The sequence below is a fragment of the Eublepharis macularius genome, chromosome 16, assembly GCF_028583425.1.
Source record: "Eublepharis macularius isolate TG4126 chromosome 16, MPM_Emac_v1.0, whole genome shotgun sequence".
NCBI lineage: Eukaryota > Metazoa > Chordata > Lepidosauria > Squamata > Eublepharidae > Eublepharis > Eublepharis macularius.
Window position 1 is genome coordinate 16,210,673 of NC_072805.1, and position 25,958 is coordinate 16,236,630.

At 46.6% G+C, this 25,958-nt stretch overlaps 1 protein-coding gene across 2 annotated transcripts; it reads right to left on the reverse strand.

Annotated features, from left to right (window-relative positions):
- Positions 1-5,242: 5,242 nt before the first annotated feature.
- On the reverse strand, positions 5,243-24,253 carry LCAT (lecithin-cholesterol acyltransferase). Of its 2 annotated transcripts, none has more exons than XM_055000509.1 (6): positions 24,077-24,253; positions 14,829-14,985; positions 12,936-13,051; positions 9,749-9,844; positions 7,132-7,356; positions 5,243-5,992 (listed from the first exon to the last, which is right to left on the reverse strand). In XM_055000509.1, the coding sequence occupies exons 1-6, from the start codon at positions 24,210-24,212 to the stop codon at positions 5,385-5,387; spliced, it is 1,338 nt and encodes a 445-aa protein (XP_054856484.1). In that variant the 5' UTR covers positions 24,213-24,253; the 3' UTR covers positions 5,243-5,384. The 2 variants fall into 2 exon arrangements, with proteins under 2 accessions (XP_054856484.1, XP_054856483.1); XM_055000508.1 differs by lacking the exon at positions 24,077-24,253 and adding an exon at positions 23,677-24,062.
- Between the last annotated feature and the right edge of the window lie 1,705 nt (positions 24,254-25,958).

Genomic DNA, 25,958 nt, shown 5'->3' on the forward strand with positions numbered 1-25,958 from the left:
GGCCCACCCATTTATCATGTGCACTTATAAACACGCCTATATGAAGTTACTTTCTCATGAGGTTTTTTAATCTATTTTTTTTACTTCTGGCACAAGGAGGCATTTGATGCTGCTGTTGCATTTTTGGTGAGCGGTAGTGGATTTAAGGTTAAGAATCAGAAGAGAGACAGTCTACCAAGCAAAGCAGATTGTCAGGGACACCAAGGTAATTTGTGCCATATCCAGGGCAGAAACCTAACTGCTGCGTGCAGGTAAAGATGCATCATGGGGCAGAGTACACTGTTCAAAATCAAATATTCAGGGTGGACATGATGCTGCAGCATCTCAAGGAAACACAATCCCAGCAGTGAGGACGTTTTATTTGGAGGTGGATCAAAGGTTAGTTTGGGGCAAAACTCCCCATCACATTTGCATGGGGCAGCATCTGGCTTGGGGGGTGACCTGGATTGGACTCAGTGTTAGGGTATCTCATAGAAAAAAGATCCAGAGGGGTTATGAGCCATGTTAGAGCGGGACCACAAGTGACGCCTGACACAGGTTGGACACTTGCCAGCTTCCCTCAAGTTTTGATGGGAAATGTAGGCAGCTTGGCAGAATCTTGGACGAGAGACAGTTGAAAAGTCCACTGGACAGCAGTCGGAGAGCCGAGCTGCAAGACCAGGATGCCTACATTTCCCATCAAAACTTGAGGGAAGCTGACTAGTGTCCAACCTGTGTCAGGTGTCACTTGTGGTCCCGCTCTTAGTCTGTAGTAGCAAAAATAGAAAAGAGTCCAGTAGCACCTTTAAGACTAACCAACTTTACTGTAGCATAAGCTTTCGAGAATCACAATTCTCTGCATCTGAAGAAAACTCTGATTCTCGAAAGCTTATGCTACAGTAAAGTTGGTTAGTCTTAAAGGTGCTACTGGACTCTTTTCTATTTTCATAGGAAAAAGCCTCCCAGGAACGGTGGTTTATGATTTGGGGTGACCCCAAGTTTCTTTCGGGGTGAAAGTAGGGGTAATAACGTCCAGGTGGGGTATGGAGTTCTCCAGCAATTACCACTGATCTCCAGTTCCCCCGGAGAAAACTGCAGCTGCAGAGAGCAAACTCCAGAGTATACCACAGATTCCAGGGGAAATCCCTCCACAAATGCTGCCCCGAATCTCCAGGAATTTCTTGGGCCAGAGTTGGCAATGGTGAAACTCCCCCAGTTCCTCATTCATAGGGATATTGGCATAGAAAACATAGTGGGGCAACCTGAACCTATGGCCCTGGTGTATCACCAATGCTGATTCGATTTGGTGCCAACAGGTCTTATCACAGGCATGTATCCAAGGTTCACCTGCATAGTCACCATCCTAAGGCCTTTGGAGATGCAGTTGAGGATGACACCCTTGGTATAGAGGAGTATCATTCTCGAGAGTGATTTGTTGGAAACGAAACTTCAGGCTGGAGACTACTAGCAGGACACAGAATCTTGGCCCTGGGACTCAATGATTTTGGGGTGGGGCGGGGCAAATCAGTTCTTCATTCATAGGGATGATTGTATGGACAGCATAGTTTGGAGGGGGAGGGGGAGGGGGAGGTGTTCTGCTTGAAAAGGCTTTGGGTCAGACTCCATTATGGGGCGCTGAGAAAGGGACAGTGTCCCAGTCAGGGTGTATGAAACACTGGCCCAAACCTGATTTCGGAGTGCAGAACATCCAGCTCCTTAATTTTAACTACGTTGACAAATGTATTAGATACAGAGGCGTCGCGGTTGAAAGGTGTGTAAATTCCCAAATTTTGCTCCAGAGACTGTAGAGAGACACCATAAAGGAGACTGTCTCTCAGCCACGAGGTGTTTGATTTGTTCTAGCCCAAAGCCTGTTTGAGGGTGCAAGACTTCCAACTCGTTATTTGTTGGTGTCTTGATAAATATGTAACAGATGAAGAAGGTATCACACCGGACATGCTAAAATGTAAGCTACGGGACAGATGTGATGTTGGGGTGATGTGATCTTGAAGGGGATGTCTAGTACAAAGCTCTGTTTCCTTATTCAATGGGGCATTTGTTGTCAGGGATTGGGACGGAGAATCATATTTGTGTGCACCTTGCACAAAACTAGAGTCTAGCTGAACATGACATTGGGGTTTGGCCGGGTTTAGTTAGGGTTGCAACATCCTTATTCATAGAGACTGCAATGGATTGTCATAAGGATATTATGCCTGGCAGTGAAGTGTACAAAAATGAAGGTTTGAGACAGAGATAACACAGGGAGTGGGGGGGGGGGGTCTGCTGGTTGCAGAGTACGTGTATGAATTGGTCCCGTCTAGGTCTTATTTAGGAGTTCAAAAACTCCCATCAGCATTGGCCTCATAGGTTTTGGGCCTCAAAAACTTGATAATGTGATAGTTTTTACTCTTATGCATTGTATTTTAAATTGTTTTATTGCTACAGCGTTGTAATCAGTCCTGAGCCTGCTTGTGGGGAGGATGGGTAAACATCAAATAAATTGTGTTGCATTAAATTAAGACAATGCCATGCAGATCAGTTCAGTTTCCCAGTCACCCAGATGTCTGTTTAGGGAGAGCTCAAAGCGTGTTTTGCTGGTACAGAGGTGTGTGAACTCCTGTTCCTTCTTCAGCTGTGAGAAGCATAGGAGAACAGATCTCGGTGTGTCGCACAATTCACTCTTTCAGCCGTCTTCTCTCTTCCACTGGATAAATCTCCTTTTAAGGAAGTCTTTTTCAGGATACTGCTATCCCACCACAGGCTCCTTTTCCACACCTAGTTCTGTACCCAGTGTAGCATAGTAGTTAAGAGTGTCAGGGTTATTCTAAAAGTTACTTCTTTTACGAATTCACCATGAAGCCAACCTGTGTTCTGTACATTCACACAGCAGCTCTGAGGAGTGGCTTCTATTTAAAAAAAGGAGAGTGCAAACGGGCTCAAAAAGCTGCCACCAGGGAAGGGAGAACTTCTGCCTTTCCCCCAAGCTTTTTCCCCATGCAAAAACAACATGGGGGAGAGTTTTCCCGATTCTGCTGCCGCACGTGCATGCAATACCTCTGCATGGAGCAGCAGAAATGGGGAAATGTCTCCCCTCTGCACTGTTTTTGCATGAGGAAAAAAGCTTGAGGGAAAGACGAGAGCTTTCCCTCCCTTGGCAGCAGCCTTCTGAGCCTTATTTGCATTCTCCTTTTTTCAATAGAAGCCATTCCTCGGAGCTGCTGTGCGACTGCGTGGAACATGGGTTGGCTCTGTGGCAAACTCATAAAGGAAGTAACGTCTAGAGAGACTAAAGTCTGGGAGGCCCAGGCTCAAACCTCCACTCTGCCATGGAGATGGCTGGGTGCCCTTGGGCCAGTCATGCACTCTCAGCCTAATCAACCTTCCAGGGTTGTTCTGAGGATAAAATGGAGGAGAGGAAAACTGTTTCAAGCCATTTGGTCTCCCATGGGGAAGAAAAGTGAGATATAAATAAAGCTGCTGGCCCGTAGCCACAAATCTTAGGAGTTTTGTAAGGGCAGAGACTGGGAGGAGGAAATGTTGTGGACCCTGGGTGATTACCCACAAGTGATGTCACAGCCACAACCTCCCTGGCACTCTAGGAATTCCACCAGTGGTAAGGACCATAGAGATAGGGGGATTCTGAAAGCGGAAAGTGGAGGGTCTGTGATGTCATTCCCATCCATTTTTTTCTCACTGCATACTTGATCGAGTGGGGCAATTGAGGACACAGGCAGCAATTCACCTACCATGGGCAGGCGCTTTGCAAGCATGGGTGTAAATGATGTAAATAAGGAAATCCCACTGTCAACTGTTCTCCTTGCTAAACAGAATATGAAGTTTCTTAGAAACAGCTTTTCAAAGAGGTGTTTTTATGATATCATCTGTAAATCACAAGAAAGCAGCAGCTTCCAGCTCTCCAACAAAACTTTTTCCAATAATAAATTGGTTTTAAAAGCACTTGACATGTGGAGTCTTTAGAAATGCATAGCATCAGTGTGTCTGACTTCCGCCACGGACTGTCCGGTGTAGAATCTTAGCAAAAGATTCCCCCCAAAATGGGGAATTGGCGCGTCTTCCCATTCTCTCCACACCTCTCCTCGATCCCATCGCCTTTTTATCACCTATTTCCATCACTTCTCAGCACCTAAGGGCCTGAAGTCATCTCCTTGCCTCGAAGAAGCCATTTCTGCTTACGTCAAATAAATCTAATTAAGTATCAGATATATCTAACCTATTGATCACAGAGTATTGCCACAGAGTTGCAAAATTTGACTTTCCAGATAAAAGAATTTTAATCTCACAACAAACTGAAATTATGCAAGGGTGCCAAAATGGCCAAGTCAAAAAGAGTCCAGTAGCACCTTTAAGACTAACCAATTTTATTGCAGCATAAGCTTTCGAGAATCAAGTTCTCTTCGTCAGATGCATGATACAGTTTGTATCATGCATCTGACGAAGAGAACTTGTATCATGCATCATGCGAATAATCAAGTTCTCTTCGTCAGATGTATGATACAGTTTGTATCATGCATCTGACGAAGAGAACTTGATTCTCGAAAGCTTATGCTGCAATAAAATTGGTTAGTCTTAAAGGTGCTACTGGACTCTTTTTGATTTTGCTACTACAGACTAACACGGCTAACTCCTCTGGATCTTTGAAAATGGCCTAGCTATACAATTCCCCATTTGGGAGGGTTATCAAAAGGAAGGTTCTCCTTTTGTTAAAGAGTTGGGTGGAAGAGGGAATTTCAGCCAGGCCTCTTTTCTCACCTCTATTTGACAAGCTGCCCCTGCCCCTCCTACCATTAAAGATAGGAGGACAGGGCAAATCCAGGCTTGCAGAGCTTAAGAAGTTGGCCTTTGTCGATATAAATGAACTGTTCTGTGTGTTTATGCATAGCCTAGCAGTGGGAGCTGATCCTCTACCTGTAATATTACAGACAAGCCCCCTGTTTGCAAACTGAATAAGGTAGGGAAGAGCTTGCTAAAAACAGAGTTTTGCTTTTTCTGAGACCTCTCTGCTTGCAAGGTGTCTACATGGAGCAAATGTGACCACACCACACACTTAAATAGCCTCAGTGCAGGCAGAATCAGAAAACATGACCACTTATGACTTCTGATCACACCAACAATGCAGTATGTGAAGTGGCCAACTGCCAAAAGGATTTTTGCAATCTTTCCCCATCAGAAAGGGAGGGGCAGCGATAACGGAAACTGTGCATACAGCTGTGGCTTGTGTTGCAATGTATACATGACGGGAGCAAAGAGTGTCCAGGCTTCCCCACCATAGTAGAATGTACTTCATCCCAAACTAAATGGTGCAGAAGCCATTTAATATAAAAACAGGCCGCCATTTGGTTCTGTTCCCAGCAGATGTCTTGGAGGGCCTTGGGGTGCTGGAGACATCATTCGCTTCTTTCATTCAGCTTGGGGTGTGTTTCCAAGGGGCCTTTCTCTCCATCTCCTCTTTCCTCCTCTGCCGCTGTAGCATTCCCAAAGTTTCCAAGCAAGATTTCATTGATGTAGTTCAGGGTCAGGTTATCAAAGACCATGCTTAAGTGGTCAACCCCAGGCAACTCCACGACATGCACCCTTTCTTTCTGCTGGCCGTGCCACCGCTTACACAGCTCCAGACTGCGCCTGTTGACAGTGTCGTCCCCGTCACCGTACAGTATGTCCACGGGGTCCTCATAGGGGAAGCTGTCGTCATAGATATAGGTCTCTGGAGTGGGCAGGCCAGTACCGTACAGGCAGTACATCTCGACACCTGGAGGGGGCAGTCCTTTCAGCAGGTCTTTAGTGTCATTCCATATGTGCCAGCCATCCTCAGATTTGACATCAGTGAAGAAGCGGCGGTAGTTGCGAAGGGTGTAGTTGTAGGATGGGGTAGAGATGAAGATGTGGGTCTTGGGCCAAGCCATTCCAGTTGGGAACAACCACGGATTGTTGGTAGTCATGTGCCGTTCTTCACGCAGCTTGATGCTGGACATGAGCGGGATCCCTTGGTTGTCACCTGTGGTTTAAACAAACGTGGTCAACAGCAGCTTCAACACATACCGTACAGTCTCTGTTCAGCCTGTGGGCATTTTGGAATTTGGAAGACAGGGAGTGGGCATCAACACAAAATGTCTGCCATGGAGTACTGGGACCAATCACAAAAGGTTGGGAATTTCCAAACTAGGCATCATGCTAAACAGAGGCAGCTCTTGCTGAAGGAGTTATGCCTCCAGAGCTGTTCTAAAGTATTTTGTGCTCCAATGAGGTAGAGGAGAGCCAGGACTAGCTATCTGCTTTAGGGAAGGGTTGCTTTGCTGAAGAAGTAAATTGGCACCAGGAAGCCCACTGGCAGATGCCATGACACTTATGGGCACCACATTGGGGGCCACTGCCTTACAGAACAGGAAAACAGCACAGAGAGAAGGCTAAGTGGTGGCTCCTCATGCTTTGTAGCTCTGATCCAAATCACCCCCCCACCCCAAAATTAGGTTCCAAGTACAGAACTCCCTCTTGACCAAACCCGGAAAAAGACAGAGAAGGGCCTTCAGGGATAGGTAAAAATGAGAAGGACACACTCGGGGATCTTTCAAAGAGAAGTTTTTTTGTTGTTTGGGTGCAGAATGGCACCGTTTTTTCTACACAGCTACCTCACAATGTTGTTATCTATTTGTCATCTTTTGCATGGTTCTTTATCATTCCTTCCAGCTTTTATCAATCTTAGCTCAAAGATGGTTTTGAGAAATGATGGAGGGACCACAGAAAGGCAGCAAAGGGACAATGTCACCATGAGGAAGCTCAAAGAAAATCAGGGCTGTTTTCAGACGTCTTACCGGCTCTAGTATGTCACACAAAGCTCCCGTAAGGACAGCGCCTTCCAAGCATGATTTCCCAGTTCTCGTGCGAAATCACACCAGGAAGACACTGTCCTTGTGGGAGCTTTGTGCGACGTACCAGAGCCGGCACGACGTCTGAAAACGGCCCAGGTGCCGATTGGTATCTAAATGACAGGAAAACCATCATGTGAGAATACTCCTTAGAACAAGGGTGTTTCAAATCCACAAAGCTGTCCTTATCTTCATCATACATGAAACAGTGAGGGTCGAGCTACTGAGGTGGAGGATGACCAGGTTTGGCCCACAGCTTTCAGCATCTCACCTGAAGCCAAGACCCTCATGGTCTTCACAGCTCCCCCCCAGGGAGCTCCCAGCGAGATGAAGCCTTGGACAAAATGATCTTTCCAGGCCTGTGGCTGCTGGAGCAGGAAGTACAGGAGGTGGAGGTTGCCCAGGCTGTGGCCGATGAGGAAGACCCGCTTCTGGTAGGCATCGTGCATCTCCTCCACAAGGGCACGCAGCTTGAGGAAGTATTCTTCTTGATCGTCTGCAGGAATATTTATTTCTTTATTTGAAACTTTTACTGGCCACCGTTCTACCTTACAGAACTCAAGGAGGCTTCCAATGTAAAGAACACCATAAACATTTAAAAATACATAAAACCATATTTTTTTTAAAAAATCACAATTTAAACCACCAATAAGCAAGGACATAGTAACTGAAACGTTGTCCCGAATAAAACTATTTTCAGCTGCCTCCTATCGAGACTCTGAGCCAAGCTACAAGTGACGCCTTACACGGGTTGGACACTTGTCAGCTTCCCTCAAGTTTTGATGGGAAATGTAGGCGTCCTGGTTTTACAGCTTGGCTCTCCATTACAGCTGCAGTACCAGGAGGCCTACATTGCCCATCAAAACTTGGGGGAAGCTGACGAGTGTCCAACCTGTGTCAGGCATCACTTGTAGCTTGGCTCTGAGGTGGCCAGATGCACCTCCCTAGGGAGACTGTTCCATAATTGTGGGACTACCACCGGAAAAGCCCTCTCTTGTGTACCCACCAACTGATCTTCGATAGAAGAGTCAGGAGAGTCTGTCCCTGTGATCTTAATGCTCAGGAAGGAATATATGGGATAAGACAGTCCTTCAGATATCCTGGTTCCTAGCTATGTAAGGTTTTAAAAGACAAAGCCAATGCTTTGAATTGGATTCAGGAGTGGTTCCATAGCCTGTGTAATTGCTGTAGTATCGGGGCATTCTCCCAGTAGCTGGCCCTGACCAACTGTCTAGATGTAGCATTGTGGACTAGCAGGATTGTCATGTAGAGTTCCAGGCAGGGCTATCCAGATTTTATAGTTATCCCCAGTAGTGGTTGGGAGCAGCCATAGTTTTAAAGCACCACCACCAATAACCAGTTCACTTCAAAGGTCCTTATAAATTTGCAGACGATACTGGGATGCAGTTGTTGAAAGCAGCTGTTTGAGAGAGAAGAAATTGCCCAGTCCTCCACAGTTGGCCCAGTCCTACCAACTGAGGTCCTGCCAGTCCTGCCAACTTTCCCTGAGGCAGCTGGGAACCTGGAGGGGGGGTCTCCCTCAAGTGCCACCCACCCACCCATGGATTATACCTCATTGTCTCATATGATGCTGAAGTTTGTTCCCAGTCCCTCATTCACTGTCCCTAGTTCCTCCTTTGTGCATCCAACCACAAATACTGACAATACTTGAAAAGGCCAAAAACAAGCCTTGGATCACCATAAATTATATACTCCCAGAGTCAGAAGACTTAATCCTGCAGAAAGAGCTATGCTGGGTGTACTGTTCCAGCAGCAAGCTGACTATATTAATCAATATGTACCAGACTAGAATGTATGCCTATAGTTTTAAGAGAAGCGCATCTTGGGAGTTGTAGTGCCTTACCCCACAGGTTCAGTTCCTGGGGCATTCAATGCCCACCCAGACTTATTAAGGCCATTTCCTCTTTTGTTTATTCACACCTCAGCAGGGAGAGGAGCAAGTCAATCTCTCATTTTTCACCACATTCACTGGGTCTACAAAGCTCCATCAAGTGCCTTTATGCATGAAAGATGCACTCTCTCCTTTTGTTATTTAGAAGAATTGTGAGTAGAGATTCCTTATGTGTACGAAGAAGTTAAACCATTTAAGTTTGTAACCAGTGCGTGTGCCTTGACACTTGACGACAAAGGGTTGGGATTCCCTCCTCGCGTCTGAATACTGGGAGTCCCCAACCTTTTCCAGACACAATATGATGCTGCAGAAGGCAAAGCTAACCACAAAATGGCAAGGATTTTCACGTATGACTCCAGTTGTAACTCTTCAACATTCCACGTGGAAGCTCTGTTTAAAAGGAGGCCTTCCAAAATGCACATATTGTTTTAAAATGATTTCTTGCATACATACTGCTTACCTTCAATTATGTAATGAAGACCCTTGTGCTATGGTGGCAGCTGCTGCTAAAGCAACTTTTAAAAAAAATCTGCACAGCCAGTCCGATCTCCAATGGCCAGTCAGAAGCCCTGCTGGGCAAAAGCCCTACCTAGCCCCACCCACTTTCTAAAAACACTTGGCAGGAACCAAGAAAGTTGTCAGCAGATGCCATGGTGCCCATGGGCACTACGTTGGAGACCCCTGACCTCTGCTGTCCACAGGCCACATCCTGGTTTTAATGCTTATTGCCCCCAAATATTGTCCCTGGGAAATGAAGAAGAAACTGGACTTGTGACTTGAAGCAAGCTCTGTACCATCCCAAATCAACCTCCCCCATCTCTGAGCACTGTAGCCTCAGAGAGGACATACATGGTGCCCTAGCCTAAAGCCTAGTTTTGGGGCCATGGGTTTCAAGGTGTGGCACCCCATTTAGCCAAGGCACTTGCTCAGTCCTGTTTCCAGTAAAGCTCACTAAGCTCAGCTGGGTCATACTTACTAGGTCCAACCCTCCAGTCGTATGGGGCAGCTCTCACGGTGTGATCTCGCACATAGCCATTATTGACTAGGTGTTGCACCAGGGTGTGCAGATATCCTACAGCAAGGGGAAAAGATCAATGAGTTTGAATAGAAGGAAGTGTAAGACTAGCTCTACTATTTCACAGGATTCCGACCTGTCTGCATGTACCAATAGATACACTCTTATCTTTGCAGAGGTTTCCTTGATTTTCCCCAACCCTGACTCAGCAATTGGGCCCAGTAGAAGTAGCCCTTGATAACATGCAGGCTATCATATTTGCCCCAGCAGAACCTGCCAGATAGTCTTCAAGGGCAGTCCCATGTAGAATAAGTTACAGAAATATATCCTCAAGATTACCACAGCATGGCCAAATCAGATAACTACAGAAACTTGAAATACAGCTAAACCGTAGTTACCTTTTTTTCTAATGGCAGGCCTCATTCTAAATAGGACTCTCAAACTTAACAGTATCCTTCAATGGTTGCACCCAATCAATAGTGGAGAGAACTACCCCATTCGATGCAGCTGTTTTACCAACCAGCATCTGTACCATCTTATCTGGATTCAGTTACATTTTATTCTCCTTTAACCCCTTGACCACGGTGTTAATGTACTGGCTCAGCACAGAAATGGCAGCTACAACAATCAAGATAATATACAACTGGCTATCATCCATATCTTGATGACACCCCATTTCACAATTACTGTAGGATTTTGTTCAGTAGCCTCACATAGATTTTAATATTGCAGAGATATCTGCCAGCCCTTTTTAAAGCACTCAGCTACGGAATGGATCAAGTAGCTGAAATTCTATCTGAGGGACACAGGAAACAATGCAAATTGACGTTGTCTGTTGTCTGACATACTTTCCAAAGTCACTAATCACTCTCCCAGCATCCCCCAGGGCTTCCTGGGATCTCATGAGATCCAGAAATCTCTAGGGACAGACTAATTTAATTTGTCCACCACCCTTGTGGAGGTAGGCGGCCATCTTTAACCCAGCTTTCTGCAGATAATAGTCTAACCATGGCACAGGCTGGATTTCCAACCCCTCCCACCCACCCCAAGCAGATCACCAGAAATCTGTTCAGTGCAGAATATAAAATAGAGTGTGAGATCCTTTTCATATGTTGGGCCCAATACAACATGAGGCAGGCCCATGGTAGCCAAAAAGTCCTGAGACAATCCTGAGAAGACAATGTCAACATTCATATTGAAGTTTCAGTGCTTCCAGCACCAGGCCAGAGATCTCCTCCACCAGCTTTGACAGGATTCCTGATGGTAAGCTAGGCAGATTTGTAGTCAGAAGAATTTATTAACCAGAAGAATACCCCATCTGTGCTTGATACAGGGACACACAGTCCATGCCTGCAATTGTTTACCCTGGCAACCTGTGAGATAATGGCCCATCCCATCTCTGTCTCCTCCCCTCTGGTTTGGGGTTGATATTGGACGGCACACCCGGCTGGCATTAATTGTGACAGAGTAACACACTTAGATTCATCCAGCCAAGTTTCAGTTAGACAAATCAAGTTAATCTGCTCTTCCATCATAAGGTCAAACAAAATATACAGAGCTTTTTAATCAAAGTGGCATTACACAACATCAGGGTTGAGGTTAAAACTCCCTCTGTTTACTATAATACAGATAGAGCACAGAAGCAGGCAATAAGGCATATTTCCAGAGTAGCAGATCCAGTGGTTTGAGTGTTGGACTAGGACCTGGAAGACCCAGGTTCAAATCCCCGCTCTGCCATGGAAGCTCGCTGGGTAACTTTGGGCCAGTCACAATCTGGCAGCCTAACCTACCTCACAGGGCTGTTGCAAGGATAAAATGGAAAAAAGGAGAATGATGTCAGCCACTTTGGTCCTCATTTGGGAAGAAAGGGTATAAATAGGGTATAAATAAAGATCCCATATCTAGTCCACATGGTACAACATGGAGAGGGCCTGCCATGACCCCCACACCACCAGGTGCTTTAGTCAAATCCAAGCAATCTCTCTTTCTTGTCTCCCTCTTCTGGCTAGATTGGCTCTTTTTCACACAGAGACAAACCAGCCCCTTCCTTTCAGGTAGGGGAGGTTACTTCCTCCAAATTTCTACGAGCGCTTCAACAAAACATCAGTGGACTTAACATTACCCATTAACGTTGCTTAACATTACTTAACATTACAGGGAGCTGCGGAAACATTCCCTGGAGTTCCTGGAGTTCCCATTCTTCTGTTATAGGGTATAACTCCACTCCCTTTATGCCAAACCCATCCCCTCTCACATACAGAAACAGAGCTGACTGAACTCTATACTCCTCCAAGCGGTAGGAGCATTTAACGGAAGCAGGCATCTCTGCCACATCGCCAGGAGACGTCCCATCTTGGAGATGGGTGGCAGCAGCATGTGAGGTGCTGGGATGATGAACCAACCCTGCGTACATACAGGCTCTCCTTCCCTCCAAATACTGTTGAATGGCAGCATAGACTGAAAGTGGGATACGATCTTAGTCTTGTGCAGGGGTTATTTCGTAGAAAAAGAGCGGTAGGAACTCATTAGCATAACTCATTAGCATATGCCATGCCATCACCAGCAGTGTGTCATTAGCATAACTGATTCGCATATGCCACACCCCCTGATATCACCTATCCTGGCTGTTTTGGACCCAATCCTGGCCATTCAGGGCCAAAATTGGGCCCAAAATGGCAAAAAGGGGTTGAAAGTGGCTGAAAAGGGGCCCAAAATGGTCAGGATTGGGCTGCTGCTGAGTGGGAGTGACCCACCACCCATCAGAGGCACAATCTGGGCTGTTTGGGCCCAATCCAGGCTGAAACGGGCCCAAAATGGCGGAGAGTCAGGTGGGCGGGGCCCCCTGACGTGACCTCTTTGGGGAACTGCCGGAACTGCGTTCCTGCGCGTTCCCCCTCGAAATGAGCCAGGGGCAGTTTCCACACAGCTTACCTTGTTGTGAAAAATAGCGAAATCTCGCACAAAATCACGCAAGAAGACGCTGTTACCGCGTTCGCGTCTTTTTGTGTGATAACAGCGTCTTCTCGCGTGATAACAGCGTCTTCTCGTGAGGTTTTGCTATTTTCCACAATTTGAACTGTGTGGAAACGGACCTGGTCTTGTGAGATGGGGCTGAATGGTTGTTTCCGTACAGAAGAGCTCCCCTTACCAGCCAGTTTACTCTTGTCCAGATATTCCACAGTGTAGGTTTTGCCAAACCCAGGGACTCGGATATGGACGCCTGGTGCATTGGACAGTCTCTGCGTTGTCTTGTTGTACACCACTCTGTAGGCAAAGGAGTGAGTAGACATGGGTGCAAAGCCAAACACAGCCGTTACTTCAGATTTTCCTTCCCCACTCAAAACCATAGGACTTTAAAAAAAATTACAATTGCTGTAATGGTCACCTCCTGTTTAAGTTTGTACTGCCACTAAGCTCCATTTTATTGGCCTTTCTCTCCCTCCGTTTGCCACCAAGACCAGCTCTTCTCTGCCAGTCACATTATAGTAGGGTTGCCAACTCCAGGTTGGGACATTCCTGGAGATTTGGGGTGGGGGGGCTGCACCTGCAGAGGGCAGGGTTTGGGAAGGGAGCTCAGTGGTGTATAATGCCATAAAAGCCACCCTCCAAAGCAGCCATTTTCTTCAGGGGAACTGATCTTTGCCTGGATATCAGTTGTAATTCAGGGAAATCTCCAGGCCCCTCCTGGAAGTTGACAACCCCATGTGACAGCCAGAAAAGAAGTTTGTGGCTGTGTACAAATGTGGAGATTGGCAGCCTGCAGAGAAGTGACGGGACAGCACGTCATTCCATAGAATCTTTTACAGGCCAAAAATAAAGCTTCCAACTCTGGCTGAGAAAAAGCCCGGATATTTGGGGCCAAATGACCAGGGAGCTCAGTGGGTATGGGGCGATATAGTCTGTGCTGTGAAGCTGCTGTTTCCACCAGGTAGGGTTACAAACCTCAAACTGGGACCTGGTGATTTCTTGGAGTTACAACTGATCTCCACACTACGGAGGTTAGTTCCCCTGGAGGGAGTGGCAGCGTCAGAAGGTAGACTTTAGGGCATCATATCCCTGCTGAGCTTCTTCCCCAAATTCCACTCTCCCGAAGCACTACCAAAAATCTCCAGGAATTTCCCAAGACAGAATTGGCAGCCCTAAGTCAAGGGGAATGCATCTCTGTAGGCTGGAAATCCGTTATAATTCTGAGAGAACTGCAGCTCCCTCCTCCCTTCCCTGAGGTTGGTAACCCTGGCCAGAGTAGGAAATGAGGAGCTCTGTCATTTTAAAACAGAGTGTTAATATGGATGTTCCACCCTCAGGCCCCGCCCCCCTGTTCCTCCTCAGAGGAGGAGGTTTTCCTTTGATCTGGTTTAAAGGGGAAATCCCAGGAAAGCTCACAAATCATGCTCAGAATTAAGATAATGTCTTATGAATGCACCGGTTTAAATAAGGGATTCTGGCATTCCATGTAGAGAAAAATCCCAATGTGGAAGCTACCACAGTTGGCAGATGTGGTGAAAAAGAAGCAACTCAGCATACCTGGACACTGTGGGAGAGGAACTATATTAGAAGCAAAGATGTAAGATGCCTCTCTTTAGCTGACCTGGAAGCTTCTACCTGACTCCCCCTTCTCTTTCTGAGCAGCTTTTGTTCTCACTCTCCTCCTGGTCTTGCAAGAAGCAAGATGCTTTCTGCAGAGCTGTCTTGTACACGCTTGTAAGAGGCACCCACCCACTCATATGCAGGCAATTTAGCTGGCTATGTGATAGGGAGTCATGTTATTTAATTAGGTTTCTATGCTTTCTTATGTTACTACAAGAATGCAAAAGAATGTGAATCAGCCTCAATAAGCTTGATCTGTTGCAATATACTGACTGGCCTAAAGATTGTTTCACCATGCACGATTCCATTCTTTTCTAACTGTACAACGACTAACTAATTTCCCTAATAGTGTAATCCAATTTCCTTGTGTGCACCGAATTTGTACCTCATATGAGAGCTTTCCTATTTAGTACAAAACAAGAGGTTGAGTATGTCTCTGCACAAGGGCACCTACCTAGTATTGTCAATCCAACAGTCCACCCCCAGGGGGAGGAACATATTGAGGTTCAGCCATATGGTGAAGTAGTCCTCGGTTTTGCGATAGCACATCCAGTTGACCACATCGGGCTTGTCTAGCTTCGCCTCTAATTGGTTCCCAAGGCAACCAGGCACTGTGGGACAGCAGAAAGAGAGAGGGGGACATCTACACAACAGGTTTAATAGACAAGTTTCCTAAGGAAACTGTTGTTATGTAGCTGGAGAAGTTAAAGGATGAAGGGTAGAGCTGCCATTTCTGACTGCTCTCCTCTCCTCCTGTGCTTTTAATAGCAGTGGCATGGAAACATGCTTGGAAAAACTTCACCAGCTACATTTCTGCAGGCTGCTATGAAAAGCACAGGAGTGGTGGTGGTGGTGGTGGGTACTAAAACGATAGCAACCTTTATTTATTATTTATTTCATTAGTTTTTAGTCCGCCTTCCCTGCCGAGTGGGCTTGATTATACCATTTGCTTCATGGCTGAGAGTGTTTCCAGGTGCCTGCCAACATTTTTTTAGAAAGTGACCAGAGCTCGGTTGGGCTTTTGCCCTACATGGCTTCTGATTAGCCATTGGAGATTTGATTGGCGGCGCAGATTTTTGTAAATGTTGATTTGGCAGGAGCTGCCACCACAGCACAAGGTTCTTCACTGTCTGAGTGAAAGTTGTGGCAGCCATTTTGTGGCTGGCTCTGTCTCCTACAGCAGCCATTTTCTGGCTTCACCTAGCACATTGTGGCAGAATTCCAAAGGAGACTACAGCCTTTAAAAGGCTGGGGATCTCTGCTGTAGGAAATCAGCCTCAAGTGAATCTTGGAAATGCATAAACACAAGGAGACTCTTGATGCCTTTAAAAACAGGGAAGATTAGCTTATGCCTGTGGGGCTTGCTGAGTCTTTGGACCATGCTTTTGGCTTTCGATGAAAGACTTGGGTGGGGAGAGCCTTTATAAACCTACACCCATACTGTGTCTTGGAACTGCAGGTCAGGAGCCTGTTGCTTCTGGCCAGGATTTCTGGACTTGGGGATGTAACTTCCCATAGACCGCATCAGGTACTTTGAGAACATTGGCCAGGCATGGATTGTATCAACTCCCTCTTCACTGCACAAGAACAGGAGAAGATTCCCATCCTGCAAAAGAGAGGAGATATCCTGAAAATGCTTTTATCTCCTTGCTGTGACTTCAAAATTTCTAATAATGGGCAGCCATGTTATTTGAGATCCCTGATTTGTTGGATTTTTTTTTTAAAGGCTATAATGAATTCAGGCTTGCGAAATCCACAGGCTACACTTGGTATAAGTTCAGAGTTGTGGGTAGGACTTGGCCTGATCCTCAAGCAGAATCTCTGGGATTTGCATGTGCACAAAAAGAAACCAGTGGCCAGATAAGCCATTAACCAACTGGTTAGCAGATACCAACGTGATGGTCTCTACCTAAGACCTGCAGATTTCCCAGAATTACAATTGATCACTAAAGAGATGAACCCCCCCTCCCCCTGGAGAAAAATGGCTGCTTTGGAGGCTGGACTGTAGCCTAGGAAGACACCATCGTTCTGGGAGTTTTGTGCGATTTTGCATGGCTGGTAAGATGTCTGAAAACGGCCCTGCTGTCCCCAGGTTCCATCTTCAAATGTCCAGGAATTTCCAGACTTGGAGTTGGCAACTCCTATCTCTACCATCCCATTGGACTAGGTACATTGGAAAATAGACTTATCATGTCTGGAATTTGAGGAAGTGAGGCATCCTCAAATTAATGTAACTGTTCAGGTGCTTACTAGTTTTGTGAGTTTTTGAATGTCTTTTTTTTATTACAGCAAACGACAAGCAAAGGTTCACATAAAGAAACAAAAACATAAAAACAAACAAACAAACAAGAACATAGAGGGAGACATAGCATTTAAACATTTTACAATTTTTTTTCTTATTACTTAACAACTCTTCCGTAATACCCATATCTTAACTAAACATATAACTTTGACTTTACTGCAAAGATATCTGCATTTTTACGCTTACTTTAGCCTATCATTTGTTGACAACTTTATAACTCTAATTTTGAAATCCACAGAAAAAGGAAAGAATCCCAAGAGTTCTCTTATGAGCTGTCTTCAGTCAGTACACTGGAAGACTGGGAGGAGAATGGAATGTGCAGGTGGAGAACAGTAACCGGGAGCCCCCGAGGGGGACCTCCCCGCCCGACAAGCCTCCGGGTATCTCAAGCTTGTTTCATGAGCACTTCTTCACGGGGCGTGGTTTCTCCTACCACGATGGTATTTCTCCGACTCTCCACAAACTCTTTCACGTGCTGAAACTCTGCGCACTTCCAGGGACCGCTCCTTCCAGCTCCTTTCCACTTTGTCCGGAGGGACTTTTCATCTGCCCCCGCGGTTTCAGCGGGAATCCTCAGTGTACTGACTGAAGACAGCTCATAAGAGAACTCTTGGGATTCTTCCCTTTTCTGAGGATACACATGCTACTCGGTGTTGTAACACCTTGCTGTGTGTAATTGATTGTGATGATATTATAGTGATTATGATGTTTTAGAATTTCACATGTTGTATTGACTCTTGTATATTACTCTCAAATTCACTAAATTATTTTTGTGAACATTGTGTGAAGAATTTAGTTCACTGCATCAGTGCTCATTTGTGTTTTTTGGCAAGTTTGGGTGGGTGAGCATCTTTGATAGCCTCTTTTGGTTTTAATATATTCTTGCAGCAGTTGTCATATATCTAATCAAAATTCCAAATTCATTTTCTATTGAAATATCCACTAATCTCAATAGACACATCTCTGGCTTTAGTTGTAGGTTGCTCTTTAATATTTTTTGCATTGTTAGATGTATTTGTTTCCAATAATTTTTAGCAACTGGGCAGGACCACCACATATGGTAGAAGGAACCCTAATTGTTTTGACACTTCCAACATTTGTACACGGGAAAATAGACTTATCATGTCTGGAATGTGAGGAAGTGAGGCATCCTCAAATTAATGTAAATGTTCAGATGGTTACTAGTTTTGTGAGTTTTTGAATGTCTGTAAGAACTGACTGGGATAAGGTAAGGAGGGTAGCTTAATTCTTAAAATGCTGCTTAGTTCCCAGGTCTCCTTATACTTTGGCATCTAGTTTACTAGGTCTCTTTATACTTTGGCATCTAGTTTACTAGATGGGAAAGTTTCAGACAATTCAATAGAATCTACAACAATGGTCTTAAACCAGTAATTCTTAACTGGGGCCATATCCCCACCACTACTATCACTGGAGGCAAGCTACAACTCTTGGGTGCAGGACGTTTGGGCACAAATAGGAATATTCAGGATTTTTAGGTAGCCTTCTCTCCCCACTTGCCATGGTTTCCAACATCCAGGAGAGGAGAGTTGTTTGATATTTCTCACCCCACTATGGGGATAAAAGCCTAGATCCGGGATTTCTCCCCCAGTCCATTAAAAAAGGGGCACACAACAAACAAGAATCAAACTAAACATTAAGTAGTTGCCCAATGGCCCTCAGTCCCAAGGATCTCATTTGATGTATGATCAAGACCTAACTATTGAACCTATACCTATACATTTCCCTTGTTGGGTGTGCAGTTTTTGGGTCCCAATGTTTTTCTTGTAGCCCGGGAGACGTTTGATATGTTGCATACCTGCGTATGAATTGTGGCTTAAGCACCATTAGCCTACAGATGCAGATTAAAAGAGATATTAATTTACACTTTGCCTAAGATTTCTGTTCTTTTTTTTTTAAGTGATCAATATCTTTCAGGTAATAAGTATGTCTTCTTTTTTAAAAAAAATAAAATGACAGAAAGCATGTTTAAATTTCATTTGAGAGCAGAAAGGATAGAGACACTTTTGTCATTTTCCCTGTTTGGGAGAACAGTAGCTGGGCATGCGATTCTGAGCAGACAAATGGCTGGCAAGGAATGGGTGAAAGGTGGGTGATCCCTGGCAGAAAATTAGAACATTTGCGCAGGCCCTTGAAAGATGTAGCAGATTCGTTTCCGGCCTCGGGCAAGTAGAGCACCTCTTAACCCAAGGCTACTGCGTACTCTGTGACGATTCTCTAATTTTTAAAAGAGAGATCCACTTTTAGATTTATTAGTGGCTGTTTCCGCACACATTGGATAATGCACTTTCAATGCACTTTATCAGTCGTTTGAGGTGGATTATTTGTTCCGCACACAAAAAAATCCATTCCAAATGATCTATAAAGAGGATTGGAAGTGCATTATCCAACGTGTGCGGAATCACTCATAATTTTGGGGATCCAGTTGCAAATGTACTCCTGTGCTACTTTTATCCTCCCCCACCTAAAATGCAGGAGATTCACATCTATTAATACTTAAGTATTTATTCTTTAATGTTTTGCATCAATAAATACATAGCATTACTGAAAAACAGGCTATAAATCTCATGGTATATTATGCAGAGACAAACCTAGATTGGCTCTTGAGCCTCCCAAATCCTCCTTTCCCCAGTTCACCCTGTTCTAGGGTTGCCAATCTCCAGGTGGGGTCTGCAGTTCTCCCAGAATTATAACTGATCAACAGACTACCAAGATCAATTGCCCCAGAGGAAACGCCAGCTTTGGAGGGCAGACTCTAATGAACCACCACCCTCAAATCTCCAGGAGTTTTCCAGTCCGTTGTTGACAACTGTATCCTGTTCTTCTTCCCTACTGGTGGTTGTTGGGGGTTTTCCGGGCTGTATTGCCGTGGTCTTGGCATTGTAGTTCCTGACGTTTCGCCAGCAGCTGTGGCTGGCATCTTCAGAGGTGTAGCACCAAAAGATAGAGATCTCTCACTGAGAGATCTCTATCTTTTGGTGCTACACCTCTGAAGATGCCAGCCACAGCTGCTGGCGAAACGTCAGGAACTACAATGCCAAGACCACGGCAATACAGCCCGGAAAACCCCCAACAACCATCGTTCTCCGGCCGTGAAAGCCTTCGACAATACATCTTCCCTACTGGCTTTGCAACCCACCGTTTAAGAAGCAGAGCTTTAAGGTAATATTTGAGAGACAGTGTGGTATAGTGATTAGAGTGGGGATTTGAACCTGACTGTCTATAGCCAAAACAGACAAGACGCCTGACGCGTGGAGGACACTCGTCAGTTTCCCACAAGGTTCCACAGGAAGTGTAGTGAGAAAGAACCTCTGCCAGGGAGAAGAGGGATTCTCTGCCAGGGATTCCCTCTTCTCCCTGGCAGAGGTTCTTTCTCTAGGCATCCTGGGATTCTCTGCCAGGGAATCCCTCTTCTCCCTGGCAGAGGTTCTTTCTCTAGGCATCCTGGGATTCTCTGCCAGGGAATCCCTCTTCTCCCTGGCAGAGGTTCTTTCTCTAGGCATCCTGGGATTCTCTGCCAGGGAATCCCTCTTCTCCCTGGCAGAGGTTCTTTCTCTAGGCATCCTGTCTAGTCTGCTCAGCTCCCTCTCGCCACCACCATCTCTCCTTTCTCCCCTAAAAGCACTCTGCAGCCAGAGGGAGCCGAGCAGGTGGATGGCTGTGAGAGGGAGCTAATTGCACCAGTGGTGGTCAGAGGGAGCTGGCAGCAGCAATAGGCTCTTTGTCCCTCTGGCTACTGTCAGCACGCTCGGCTCCTTCTGGCTGCAGAGTGCATTTAGAGGAGCAAGGGGGGCTCAGAGGGTTGTTGTAAGGACACAAAGGGGAGGAGAGGGGAAGGGCTCTTAGGAGCGGAAGGTGCAAAATTGGATTTCTTGGCAAGGCAGCTGTGCATTCCCAGAGGAGGGATGCTTCTCTCTTTGTACAAGGAGGTGACCCACTTCTAACTCCATGGAAGAAAAGCTGGGTAAACACGTGATAAACAGAAGCTGATGGGGGGTACACCTTTCTGGGATCTCACGGCTGCAATGTCAACAGATCCATTTTTGTTTCCTGGGCAAACAAATCAAAGTCCAGTGCATTTTGTCAGAATGAAATTGTGCAAGGCAGTAATCTCACAGAAAGGTCAGTAGGGAATCAGACAAAAAAAGGAGAAAATCCCCACAAAGAGTAGAGAGACTGTGTCAAAGTAGGGGTTAAGGGCAGTGAAGGGATGGTTGCCAGATTCAGTCTGGGTTTAATTGTGGAAACGCAGCTTCTCCTGTAATTCCTTTGGCAAGGAGGGCATCAACAGCTTGCTGGGTGACCTTGAGCCGTCCCCCACCCTCAGCCTAGCCTGTATCACAGAGTTGTTTTGAGGACAATGCCAGCTGCTTTGGATCCCCATTGTGGAGAAAGGCAGGGTATAAATGAAGTAAGTAAATATATCAGCAAAAAATCACTCTTCTTTGCCTTACCCTGATGGTCCTCTGAAATCCACCTCAGCCTTCCCACTTCAGGTTATGCTCAGACCAGAAAGGAACTCACCCGCCCATATTTTCCTCTCGCTCAGCTTTCTTTGCTCTGTGCCAGGCAGTTGCTCTGTCTAGCATCCGGTGGCCCTCTCCCTCAGGCTGAGGAATTGCTTCTTTAGGCACCCCAGTTTGAGAATTTCCCATTGATCAGCAGCACTGAGAAACACTTTTTAAAAGAAGCTGAAAAGCAGGCAGCTAACCCTGCCTTTCCTGGAAGCGAAGCTGGAAGGACTGGCAAAGTTTGCTCCATTGTCAACACAGCATGCATGGATTATGAAATCAGAATGCAATGACCATGTCAGGGTGTACAGGGGATTATTTGGAGGGGGAAGAAGCAGCCACCACGAAGCACAGCCACCCTCCTCTGGGACTTTTTGCTGTTCCCAAAGCAGGAGTCTCGGCTTTTTCATTCGGGATATCTGGGTGACTCCTGATAATTCAGTCTCTCTGATCCTTTTGTGGAGCAGGGGAGCACTGTTCTGTCCTACAAGCAGGAAGCTGGGGGACTAGGGCATGAGGGGAAACTTTCCCCAGGGTGGTCATCGACACGACTTTCAAAATCCCAAACGCTTGCAGGTCTGTCTTCTTTTCCTCCTAAACTGCTTCAGCAGAGGAGGAGGAAGAAATAGTTCACTCGGAGAGAGGGAAGATTAATAAGACTCTCTCTACGCAAGACATCTTACACGAGTAAGATCAAGTGAAAGGTCTTACACTTGCGCTCCCATTGTGGATAGACATGCACTGATAGGGATGGGAGACAGGGGACACTTGGGCCGTTTCCACACGGCCTTAATATAAGACCACGCAGAAAGGAAGTCACTTGAGTGTCCCCATGTAAGATGTCTTGTGTAGAGACACTCTAGGGTTGCCAGCCTCAGGTGGTGTCTGAAGATCTCCCAGAATTATAACTGATCTCCAGGCCATAGAGCTCAATTCCCCTGAAGAAAATAGTTGCTTTGGAGGGTAAACTCTATACCTTGCTGAGGTCTACACCCTCTCCAGGCTCCACTCCGAGAATTTCCAGAAATTTCCAGGGAGAAGACAGTGCCTTTGGGGGCCCTGCAGCCTCTTCTCTGGGAAAGAGTTCCTGTCTTCCAGAACTCTCTATGGAGACATTACTGCTCTCCTCAGGTTACATTTCCTCCAGCAATGTCCCTGGGGTGGGTTGACAAACATGTTTGGAGGGGCAGTTTCTGCCTCCCAGATGTATAGAGGTCCCATTCAGACTGGGCTGATTCCATACAGGTTGGATAATGCACTTTCAATGCACTGAGGTGGATTTTTTGTTCCGCGCAAAAAAAAATCCGTTCCAAATGATCTATAAAGAGGATTGGAAGTGCATTATCCAACGTGTGCGGAATCACTCGGAGTAAAGTTTCCAAACTACCAGCGGGCTCTTGAGTTCTCCTGGAACTACAACTGATCTCCAGACTGCAGAGATAAATTCCCTGGAGAAAACAGCAGCTTCAGAAGGTGGACCCTGGGGCAGAACAGCCTTGTTGAGCTTCCCCCCCCTTCCACAAACTCTGCCGTCCCCAGGCACCGCCTCCAAATCACCCTGATTTTCCCAAGCTAGAATTGGCAACTCGAGGACTGCGGCATCGGCTGCTGAAGCTTTTCCTTCCCCTGCTCAGTTTCCCTGACCTGAAATGGCCCCAGGTAGCCACAGCTTGGTGGCTCCACATCTACTGATGAAAAACAATTTGGTTTCACCGACGAAGCACATAGCACCCCCCCCCCAGGCTATTCCAGTGCCTTTGTGGCATCCTGTTCGTCCTTACACCAATCCATTCTCTCCTTTCCAAACTATTTGCATGCCTAGCAACTTCTGACTCCAAAGACAGTGACAGACTGGCATGTTTACCAGGCCTGGAAGGGTCAGCAGGCCAGGTAATCTATATGTATTCCCACCATACGCTGGACATTCCACGAGAACAAGGCACTGGTCAAGAAACTTACCCCTCCAGATAGCTCCGGGGGCATACCTGGTCCTGAACTACTCTTGTAGGGGGCAGAGGTAAAAACATACGGTCTCCTTTATCCTGGCATATTCCTTTTTCATTCCAAGGCACCTTCAGAGGGTCCCTGTGCTATTCCATCACAGCAACGGCTTGGCCAGTCTAAGAGCCAAGCTAAGCCTAGGGTTGTCAATTCTGAGTAGGGGAATTCCTGGAGATTTGGGAACAGAGCCGGGGTTCGGGGAGGGAAGGTACCTCAGAGGTGTGTAATACCATAGAGTCCACCCTCCAGAGCAGCCATTTCCCCCATAGGAGCACATCTCTGTAGTCTGGAGATCAGTTTTAATTCTGGGAGATCTCCGAGTCCCTTCTGGAGGTTGGCGTCTCTAGCTAAGCCAATTATCCCGTGCTCCAACCCCCCCCCCCGATCGTGTACCAAGGCTCTGCAATGCCGTGCCACCCCACCACCACAGGCCTTGCTATGCACCCCACACCAAGCTTTGCCCAACTTACCAAGCACCACAGGCGGGGTGTTGTTGGAGAGAGCCGCTTCCGGGGTGGAACTGGGTGGGAAGAGCACATTTAAGAGCCAGAAGGGGCTCGCAGGCTGGAAGAGGAAAAGGAAGAGAGCTGCAGCCCCAAAGAATCTCCCCATAGCAGGCGCGGCTCTCCAGTCAGCCTTGCCTACTCTAGGATAGTCTTTTAAACGCAGCACGCTCCTGAGCGGCAGAGGGGAATCATTCGCTGATGCTAAGATAGGGTCAGCCCAGCCCCTGTGCAAACTGGCAGGGGTGGGCGGGTGCTGCATTTGCAGAGTTCGCAGAAAAGAGCATCCAAAAGGTGGACCTTGGAATGCGAAAAGCCTCCCCCCTCCAAGGAGGAAGCCTCGCTATCTGCAAGAACTGATTCCTACCACAATCCAAACCAGATGTGTCCGGTGCCCAGTTCACAAGAATGTAGCTCGGAGCCATTTCTCTTCTGCAGCCTTCAGCTGCAGTCTCTGCCACTTTGAGGTGGAGTCTATCGAAACGTTTCACATTCCTCACCATTCGCTTTCAAGCCAAAAGGCCCGTCGCTAACCAAAGGTCTGTTTGCATCAGGCTTTGGCCTTTGATACAGCCGTAACATTTCAGCACAAGCAAATTGCAGATGCATTAGAAAGGATTAATCGCAGCAAAAACCTTTGAGGTTTGGTTTGTGCCAGCAGAAACGGAGAGCGGCATACCCTTCAAAGCTTTTGGGAAAGGGCCTTCTGGCACGGCCATCCACTCCCACAGGCTCTTAGTTTGCCCAATTTAAGTGTCTCTCTCTCAGCTAGAACAAAGCAACCAGTGACGCCTAGGGGTTAAGAACTTGGAACATACCGTTAAAACCACAGACGTATTTTTAGCAACACTTACTTAAGAAAAGGGTACTGGAGTTCAAGGCTGTCTTCCTTGACTTTGCACGTGCAGAGGATGGGAAGTCTGGTGCCAGACACAGGATTTAGATGCAGGCAGAATCTCATTTTTTAAAAACGTTTCTTGCATGTTTGAGTTCTTTCTGCCTCACACACATCCCCAAACCCATGCACGCACACTGCCGCTGTCCCCTCTTATGGCCTCAACACCAGTCCTTAAACAACAGAGGGCAGGCACCCTGCAAAAACTCACAAGCCCATCTACAAACTGCTTAAGTGAACTACTGGGAGTGGGGACCCAAAAGAATTGCATGGGGGGGGTCCATCCTCCCCACCCCACTTTTCATACCTCCCAGCCGGCCGCCAGCTTCACTGCGACGGTGGCTCCCCACAGCGCATCCGCCCACCACCTTTGTTTCAGTGGTGGCTCTCGCAGTCCCCGATCCAAGGTTCATCACAGCCGCGGCAGCTGCCCCTCCTAGTCTGGCCACCCCCTGCTTCACTGCCTAAAGGGTGGCAGCGATTTGGGGGGATTTAAACCACCTGATCTGGGTGGCCAGGCTAGCCCAATCGCATCAGATCTCAGAAGCGAAGCAAGGTTGTCCCTGGGACATCCTAGATCTCCACTTAACTTTTAAAGGCAAATTACATTACAGCAATGTCGCTCTCGTTTGGACTGGTGCCTCTTGAGGAGGATAGAATCGAACACGTCTAAGCCCCCTCCCGCGTGACCTGGATGGCCTAGCCTGATCTTCTCAGATCTCAGAATTTAAGTAAGGTCAGCTGTGGTTAGTACTTGGATGGCAGAACACCAAGGCAGGCCAGGGTTGCTACGTAACAGCAGGCAATGGCAAACCATCTTTGTTTGTCTCGCCTTGAAAACCCTATGGGGTTACTCTAAGTCAGCTATGTCTTGGCAACTCTTTACATGCACAACCCACCCCCTCCATTTTTTACCCATTTTTTGGATTTTCCGCAAACCTTGGTGGGGGGGGGAGACCCCCAAGTTTGCTGAAAAATCTGACTTCTGTCAAAGTGGTCTCAATCCGCAGATTTAAGTATCCACAGATGAAACAACACATCACTATTAGAATATATGATGATGGTGGTGATTTCATTGGCAGGCCCAGAAGACCAAATCACATCTTTTGCCGCTATATAAACCTACAAAGGTTTGTACGTGTATTCCAGGACCTACTCTGACATCGTTTCAGCCTGTTTCATTCTTGCTGCTTGAAGTCTTTATAAACTGAAGACATGAAGGATTGTATGTTTTAATTTTTTTTTACTTCCTTTATACCCTGCCTTTCTCCCCATAACAGTCTACTTCATTCTCCTCTCCCCCATTTTATCCTCACAACCAAACCTGTGAGGTAGGGTAGGCTGAGTGTGTGTG

Bases quoted from the DNA above. Each gene is read 5' to 3' on its own strand.
- LCAT (XM_055000508.1), bottom strand. From the start codon at position 23,971: ATGCAGCACCCGCCCACCCCTGCCAGTTTGCACAGGGGCTGGGCTGAC. The intron at 14,986-23,676 runs GTAAGTTGGGCA...GCTGTCCCACAG, and splicing joins CACCCCGCCTGTGGTGCTTG to TGCCTGGTTGCCTTGGGAAC. The intron at 13,052-14,828 runs GTAGGTGCCCTT...CTTTGCCTACAG, and splicing joins TGTTGGATTGACAATACTAG to AGTGGTGTACAACAAGACAA.